The 9,471-nt window shown below is 41.3% G+C and overlaps 1 protein-coding gene across 8 annotated transcripts in view; it reads right to left on the reverse strand.

The window, feature by feature from the left end:
- Positions 1-967: 967 nt before the first annotated feature.
- Positions 968-9,471, reverse strand: part of dnm1a (dynamin 1a) — a 63,892-nt gene continuing 55,388 nt past the window's right edge. For 5 of the 8 annotated variants that reach the window (XM_030341893.1, XM_030341889.1, XM_030341892.1 and 2 more), the window contains one exon: positions 4,657-6,552. In XM_030341893.1, coding sequence (XP_030197753.1) covers positions 6,522-6,552 — 31 coding nt within the window. In that variant the 3' untranslated portion in view covers positions 4,657-6,521. Of the gene's footprint in view, positions 1,794-4,656; positions 6,553-9,000; positions 9,074-9,468 lie in introns of those variants that run through there. The other 3 variants (XR_003974004.1, XM_030341890.1, XM_030341895.1) reach the window with 3 other exon arrangements.

Consider the following 9,471-nt stretch of genomic DNA (forward strand, 5'->3'; position numbering starts at 1 on the left):
CGACCGTTTAGCAATGGACACATGAAGAATCATTCAATCAGAAGAACCTGTTCGTGAAATGCTGATTCTGAACTGTTGGATTTTTCTTTTTCTTGAAAATTTTCTTTCCCTCTCAAATAAAACTGAGCAAAGTAAAGTATTGCCCGTTTGGTTTGTTAATCCCATGCCTGCTAAAGGTCACAAGCATGCCTTTCCATGCATGGGATTGTGTGCTAGAAAATCCACACATTCAAAATATTTGTGACATCACAAAAGGGGTGGTTGTAGATCAACTCAGAAACCATGGTGGGTGGTACCAATGTACCATGATGTCACAAATGCAGCATAGGTGTCCTATTTTATTTCCTTAAAGGGACACTGTGTAATATTTTAAGTAATTTATTACCTCAAATCAACGTATTAATTCATAAATAAGTCCTCATTGGTGTAAAATTATATCTGCCAAAAATCGCACTTATCCTCCTGAGCGAAGAATAATTAATATGTAGTTACATAGGACGGGTAAGCTTCATGGAGGCTTCCATGTTCTTCCGGTCTATGAACTGCCGAGAGGGACAAAAAGCACTACGTGGTACAGGAAATGCAAACGCGTTTTCACTCTGAGCCATGAAATGATGATGACTGAAATAATTCACTATCTTGCTCGAGGAGTAATTACTCATACATCATTAGCTTACACTAATGATTCAATGCAGTTTGAAATTTGTTTTAAATAATGAACCTCATCATCACTCGAATGACTCGATGAGGTAGTATTGGATGTCATGACACAACTTCTTGGCACATACTGCCCACTGTCGTTTTTGAACAAGCGAGCACTATTAGTTTGAATGCAATACACAATTGTACCACTAGTTGGGAGTAATTTTTACACAGTGTCCCTTTAATGGCTGCATCGAAAAAGAATATAACACTTTCCCTGTATTTGTAAGAAAATTAAACAATAAAAACACTGGGAGGTCTGAGAAACTGTCGCTTAAACAGATTTATTTTTTATCGTTTAGACAAAGCACAGCGGTCCTGAAGAGTAAGGATATTACTCTGAACTGAATACACACACACACACATACACGCCTTGTTGCCAAGATACAAAGCTCATCCCTCCTTCACTCTCGCCGCTTCATCACGCACAGAGGGACAAAAAATAAACACCTTTTTTCCTACATTTCAAATATCCCTGTCGACTCACACATACAATTCATTATAATTGGATTTTACTTTGTATTATCTTCATATTGATTCTTTATACACAAACGCGCAAATGTTGGCTAATAATTTAATCTTCAGTCATTTTAATGCATGATTAACTAACGTCTCTAGACAGTGGAAGCACAAATCCAAAAATGCAACACACACATACATAAATACATACATTATTACAGTAAATAAATACACAGATATGTTGTCCATGGTATACTAGTAAAGAACTACAATGTACTTGTGGGTGTTGCAGCAGTGACGGGGATGTTAGTGGAGAGCTGGGGGCTGGAGAGTGCGACTCTGAAACGGGTTGTAGTAGTAGGACATCAATCAAGGGTACACGCGCAGCAAGAAAACAGTTCTGTGGCTGGTGCATTAGTTTCACGTTAACAACAAATTTACCACCACCAAGTGCAGTCATTATTATTACAACAAAAATAAAAACCAAATGTCGAGGAACTTAGGAAGGGAGGGGTAAATACGCGGTTTCTAAAACAATATGTGGGAGAGACAATGGATAGAAGTAAACACAGGCGACTATAATATTGTTTAGGGTTGGTCTGTTTGTTGCGTCTCACTCACCCCCGTAACCACTGACGGAGAGAAAAAGAAGGGAGGAAGGGAGGGAAAGAAAACATAAGATATTCAGTGAAGAATACCAGCAATTGAACAGGATGTTAAACATTTGACCAGCAGCAAACATGTAATCCTGATCATTTAGTTGAATTACGTGAGTATTTAGAGAATTCAAGTTTTTCCTCTTTATTTAACATCTCATCAGTTTTCATTCTTGAGTCTAAAATGATTGACAGACAGCTGCAGTTCAGCTATCCAATGACATATTGCACATTCTATGAAGTCCCACCCTCTCTATTGTAATAGAGTTTATTGTAGGGATGAGGACGGTCGATTTGGTTGGGGTCAGTGCAGAGAGGAGTTTGTGATAAGGCAGAAAACTTAAATCCAAGACAAACATGAAACCCGGCTGTTGTCTTTTAAAAACCAATGCAATAATATTGCATAGGTCCATTGGGTATAAACAAATACACACACAAGAGAAACAAGCCAATTGTCCTGAAAGCATAACGCCTGTTTGCTTGAAAAGAGAGGTCACACCGTTGTCTTATAGAGGATTTGGAGTAGGTAAGACACGTTGAAAAAGCACAAAGAAAACGACTGAAACCGGTTTCAACCCGTTTCAAGGAATCATTCATCACTGTCTGATGAATGATTCAAAGTGTTTTTTCTGACTGGAGACAACTTGACCTAAATTGTCAATAGTTATGGAAAGCTACTGACCAACAAATTTAAAGATAAATAGGTTGATTGAAATGCCAAAAATCATAGAGGTGAAGAGACGATAGTTTTTGATATGTTGCGTACATTGTGTCTATACATAACTTGGCATTGCTATTTAAGGACTGTACAGTTAGAAGCTCAAAACTGCATTGTTTCTGATTGGCCATTCAGGTGCAAAGACAGCCCTACCTCTACAGTGATTGGACGAGACAAATGTTTCTTCCCGAGCCCATTATTCTACTTTCGGCATTGTTTTTTGGAGAAAGGGGGCTAAGGGTTACTGTTAGGCCCAATCCCATTTCTACCCCTTACCCCTGCCCCTTACCCCTTCCCCTTACCCCTTCAAAACAAGGGGGAGGGGTAAAGGGAGGGGTAAGGGGTAGAAATGGGATTGGGCCTTGATGTTTTTTGATACAACCGACAATAGTTTAAGACACACATGGATGAAGTTTTCTTACCCAAAACCACTTTGGCCAGACAATGCTTTATGTTTATTCGATACATAGAAGGCTTGATTTGAAAGGAAAAGCAGCCTCGAAATATAAATGTGAAAACCACATATGACTATTAAGTATTCAAAAGCCATTTCAAATGAAGTGCAAAGGTAGTACCTCGGTAGACGCAAGTATTCAGTGTATTTCATGACCTTTTTATTCATGCTGAGTATGATGTATCTGACCGTTAGCATGTACATTGTGTGTTTGAGTTTGTGTTCGTGTGCGTGTGTAAATTTACATTTTTCATTCAGCTCTGGTTACCGGTATTATTGGAAAATAGCGTGTTTATAGTAAGTTTACATATCATGCACTAGTGTGTGTGTGTGTGTGTGTGTGTGTGTGTGTGTGTGTGTGTGTTTTGTGCGTGCACATGAATGCGTCTGTTTGCATATCGGTGTGTGACCAAAAACATGAAGAGAGAGAGAGAGAAAGAGAGAGAGAGAGAAAGAGAGACACAGAGAAAGAGACAGAAAGCGAGAGAGACAGAGACAATGAGAGAGAGTACAGTAGTATAGGAGCAGTAAGAGGTGGAGGAGGAGGGAACCAGCTCTGGTCTGTCATGACAGATAACAGCAGGTAGGTGGAGCTGTTGCCCTCTAGTCCGGAGGCAGGGTAGGTGGGGTTAATGATGACGGTAGTAGTAGGGAGGGGCTTGGAGGCCTAGTGGGTTGGAGAAGGTGGGGGTCTTCGACTGCCATGGACAAACACAGAGACACACAGAGACACACACACACACAAACACACACACACACACACACAAATCCAACACACACAGAAGACACACATCGGTCAAGTGTTAAGGAACACACAGGAGGATTCGGATAGGATAGGATATGGATGTGTGGGGTGGAGGGGTTCAATCTACTGCTCTCCTATACAAGACAAATGTTATTTTCCTGAAAACATTTAAAATTTGAAAAAAATTTCACTACACTTGCATGTAATGCAGGAGCACCCATTTAAAGGGCATCTATTTTAAGTCATTATAAGCTATTTCCAAATAAGTCCACTTGTGACATCACAACTGGGACAGCAAGATGAAGTCCCACCGGTCACAACAGGTAGGCAGGAGTTCATATATCCGTCCGACACAGTGGTGCCAGAAATGGTTTACATTTTTTAAATGGCACAACTTGTGGGTGAAACAGGGACTGTTTCAAAGACGTATGTAATGTCATGCACTGACAGCAGCTCACACGGTAACACAAGATCACCACGACTTACAACACGTGTAATACTGGGACTGGACGACGGTTCATTCGAGACGTCTATGTATTTGACACCGAGTTAACAAGACATTGAGCGTAATGAGAGACATAGTCGAGATCAAATGAATATGACGTGATGCTGAATATATCATTGCTTCCTAAATGACTTCCTTCACCTCTGATGCCCTCTGACTCAACTGAGCATCTTGATCCAGACGGCTGAGCCTGGCCTATTCCCTAATGAGCTGTAACCGTGGGCACCGCAAGTCACTTTGGATAAAATTATCTCCTAAATATGAAAGCTAAATGGCTTTGTACAGTAGTAACAGGATTGCTTTTCTTTAGAATAGAGTAGATTCAATTGTTTTGACAAAAAATCTAATTATATAAATGTATTCATTTCACAATAATCAAAATAGGCCTTCTATTGATGTTATGGTTACCCCCGTAACCACTGACGGAGAGAAAAAGAAGGGAGGAAGGGAGGGAAAGAAAACATAAGATATTCAGTGAAGAATACCAGCAATTGAACAGGATGTTAAACATTTGACCAGCAGCAAACATGTAATCCTGATCATTTAGTTGAATTACGTGAGTATTTAGAGAATTCAAGTTTTTCCTCTTTATTTAACATCTCATCAGTTTTCATTCTTGAGTCTAAAATGATTGACAGACAGCTGCAGTTCAGCTATCCAATGACATATTGCACATTCTATGAAGTCCCACCCTCTCTATTGTAATAGAGTTTATTGTAGGGATGAGGACGGTCGATTTGGTTGGGGTCAGTGCAGAGAGGAGTTTGTGATAAGGCAGAAAACTTAAATCCAAGACAAACATGAAACCCGGCTGTTGTCTTTTAAAAACCAATGCAATAATATTGCATAGGTCCATTGGGTATAAACAAATACACACACAAGAGAAACAAGCCAATTGTCCTGAAAGCATAACGCCTGTTTGCTTGAAAAGAGAGGTCACACCGTTGTCTTATAGAGGATTTGGAGTAGGTAAGACACGTTGAAAAAGCACAAAGAAAACGACTGAAACCGGTTTCAACCCGTTTCAAGGAATCATTCATCACTGTCTGATGAATGATTCAAAGTGTTTTTTCTGACTGGAGACAACTTGACCTAAATTGTCAATAGTTATGGAAAGCTACTGACCAACAAATTTAAAGATAAATAGGTTGATTGAAATGCCAAAAATCATAGAGGTGAAGAGACGATAGTTTTTGATATGTTGCGTACATTGTGTCTATACATAACTTGGCATTGCTATTTAAGGACTGTACAGTTAGAAGCTCAAAACTGCATTGTTTCTGATTGGCCATTCAGGTGCAAAGACAGCCCTACCTCTACAGTGATTGGACGAGACAAATGTTTCTTCCCGAGCCCATTATTCTACTTTCGGCATTGTTTTTTGGAGAAAGGGGGCTAAGGGTTACTGTTAGGCCCAATCCCATTTCTACCCCTTACCCCTGCCCCTTACCCCTTCCCCTTACCCCTTCAAAACAAGGGGGAGGGGTAAAGGGAGGGGTAAGGGGTAGAAATGGGATTGGGCCTTGATGTTTTTTGATACAACCGACAATAGTTTAAGACACACATGGATGAAGTTTTCTTACCCAAAACCACTTTGGCCAGACAATGCTTTATGTTTATTCGATACATAGAAGGCTTGATTTGAAAGGAAAAGCAGCCTCGAAATATAAATGTGAAAACCACATATGACTATTAAGTATTCAAAAGCCATTTCAAATGAAGTGCAAAGGTAGTACCTCGGTAGACGCAAGTATTCAGTGTATTTCATGACCTTTTTATTCATGCTGAGTATGATGTATCTGACCGTTAGCATGTACATTGTGTGTTTGAGTTTGTGTTCGTGTGCGTGTGTAAATTTACATTTTTCATTCAGCTCTGGTTACCGGTATTATTGGAAAATAGCGTGTTTATAGTAAGTTTACATATCATGCACTAGTGTGTGTGTGTGTGTGTGTGTGTGTGTGTGTGTGTGTGTGTGTTTTGTGCGTGCACATGAATGCGTCTGTTTGCATATCGGTGTGTGACCAAAAACATGAAGAGAGAGAGAGAGAAAGAGAGAGAGAGAGAAAGAGAGACACAGAGAAAGAGACAGAAAGCGAGAGAGACAGAGACAATGAGAGAGAGTACAGTAGTATAGGAGCAGTAAGAGGTGGAGGAGGAGGGAACCAGCTCTGGTCTGTCATGACAGATAACAGCAGGTAGGTGGAGCTGTTGCCCTCTAGTCCGGAGGCAGGGTAGGTGGGGTTAATGATGACGGTAGTAGTAGGGAGGGGCTTGGAGGCCTAGTGGGTTGGAGAAGGTGGGGGTCTTCGACTGCCATGGACAAACACAGAGACACACAGAGACACACACACACACAAACACACACACACACACACACAAATCCAACACACACAGAAGACACACATCGGTCAAGTGTTAAGGAACACACAGGAGGATTCGGATAGGATAGGATATGGATGTGTGGGGTGGAGGGGTTCAATCTACTGCTCTCCTATACAAGACAAATGTTATTTTCCTGAAAACATTTAAAATTTGAAAAAAATTTCACTACACTTGCATGTAATGCAGGAGCACCCATTTAAAGGGCATCTATTTTAAGTCATTATAAGCTATTTCCAAATAAGTCCACTTGTGACATCACAACTGGGACAGCAAGATGAAGTCCCACCGGTCACAACAGGTAGGCAGGAGTTCATATATCCGTCCGACACAGTGGTGCCAGAAATGGTTTACATTTTTTAAATGGCACAACTTGTGGGTGAAACAGGGACTGTTTCAAAGACGTATGTAATGTCATGCACTGACAGCAGCTCACACGGTAACACAAGATCACCACGACTTACAACACGTGTAATACTGGGACTGGACGACGGTTCATTCGAGACGTCTATGTATTTGACACCGAGTTAACAAGACATTGAGCGTAATGAGAGACATAGTCGAGATCAAATGAATATGACGTGATGCTGAATATATCATTGCTTCCTAAATGACTTCCTTCACCTCTGATGCCCTCTGACTCAACTGAGCATCTTGATCCAGACGGCTGAGCCTGGCCTATTCCCTAATGAGCTGTAACCGTGGGCACCGCAAGTCACTTTGGATAAAATTATCTCCTAAATATGAAAGCTAAATGGCTTTGTACAGTAGTAACAGGATTGCTTTTCTTTAGAATAGAGTAGATTCAATTGTTTTGACAAAAAATCTAATTATATAAATGTATTCATTTCACAATAATCAAAATAGGCCTTCTATTGATGTTATGGAATTCAACTATAAATGTCGTTCTAGATGGACTTTCCAACTATACAAAATATGCTTATGCTGATGAATCGGCATATGCAGATATGATATGCATTTTGGTTGACAGGACAACAGTAGACACTAGACAATGAATGACCGAGTTGATACGAAAAACACGCACAATACCAAACTGAGAGACACACAACACAGTCCGATATCATGATTTGAGCTTTGGATGTGACCGACGTTGGATGTCCGGTGACATTCGGCAGGTAGGTATCTGAGTGTGTTTGTTTGTGTGCGTGTGTTTGTGTGTGTGTGTGTTTGCGTGTTCAGATTTGAGTGTTCTTATTCCTCACACCCCAACGGCTCCCAAAAGCATCAAAAAGAAAAATACATATTTGATCACGGTTACCTCTATGATTCAAATACAAAAACACACACAACATGAAGAGTGTGAATGTCTGTTCACGCGCCCATGCAGTGCTACATGAAGGCCAAACTCACAGGGGGGAAACACTACAGTAAGACACATGAGTTGAGACTGAGAACATGGGCATGCAGCAGTCGCAGAGACCTCTTCCTCCCACAACGTAGAAGGAAGCAGGTGAGGATGACGATGGTGACTGGGCAGCACCAAACGTACCAGAAAGCTGTTAGTAAGTCCTCATTGGTCAGTGAAAGTGATCCTGAAAGGGGATTGGTTGATTCATAGGTAGGTGAGGGTTTAGAGGGGGCGTGTGTCGAGGAGGGGCATTGGGATGAAGAGAAGGAGGAGGAAGAAGAGAGGAAGAGGAATGCAAACAAGACAGGTTATAGTGAAAGGAAAGGACACAGGTCACATGATGGCTATAAGCCTCTCACCCTGCACTGTTCCGAATTCCGAAATTTCTTTACTTAGAATTTTCATAATTTGGAACTTTTGGAATTCGGAATTCAGAACATGCAGGATTCATATTTGTTAGTATTCGGTTTCAGTTTTTTAAAATTCAGGAGATGTGTAAATGCTTATTCCATCCGTTGAAACATGGTGGGTATTGAGAGTCTGGTTGGGTGACGTGTGTGCATAGAGGGAAGCTGCTGGCCCCTTTGAAACACCACAGCCATGGCTTGACAAAGATTAACTGGCTCACAAACACAAGCAAACACCAGGCAAAGATTAGAGGGGCTGGAAGCAGAGGAAGCGGCAGAGGTTTGAAAGCAGGAGTGTCATGTATTGATATATTCTGTCTAGAGTCTGCCCTTTTGTCTAGCTTCCACCTGTAATGGCTTAGTGGCGTGAGAAATAATGAGATCAGTGTCTGAAAATAGTCCTGTCGGGAGATCGTTGTGTGGATGGAGCAGATGATGTGTCTTAACGCTGAAGAGATTTGGGAGGAAACATACAATTATTTTCCTTTCCCTTCGAAATTGTGCAAATGTGTGTTTGAAAACAGGAAATACACCAACTGGGCTACTTTTAGGGAGTCTAGTTCTCTCTTCTAATACACCAGAGCACCCTAGCCTGGTATTTACCTCATTCACCCCCTCATCCTGGTCCCATCACATCCCCCTTCGCAACAAGAGGGCATGCACACTTCAGCTGGGACTGCAGCACATGAGCAGACATGACATTCACCAGAATCAACTCATTGTGCTCCAAGGAAACCAAGGAAAAAAACACGCTTCAAAATTAAAGGTTTGTTTTGGACGAATTAAAGAGAAAACCTCTCAGGTTTAAAGGTTGATAAGTCCTAGTGGAATAAAAAGGCTAAGTCCTTACAAGCCATTTGTAAGGACTCCCACTTGTGACCTCACACCTGGGAGTGTCCACCAGATGTACGACGGATCAACTCCCTGGGCACCGCAGCCACGTATCATACATATGTGGGTGGGACTCTCCCACTTGTCATGTCACAAAGGGGTTTATTCTAAATCGGCCTGTTTTCAGCCTCACATCTGGTGGTAAGACAGGGGCCCATCAGAAGGGGCCCTTCAGAAGGCTTA

Source organism: Gadus morhua, chromosome 19, assembly GCF_902167405.1.
Source record: "Gadus morhua chromosome 19, gadMor3.0, whole genome shotgun sequence".
Classification (NCBI taxonomy): domain Eukaryota; kingdom Metazoa; phylum Chordata; class Actinopteri; order Gadiformes; family Gadidae; genus Gadus; species Gadus morhua.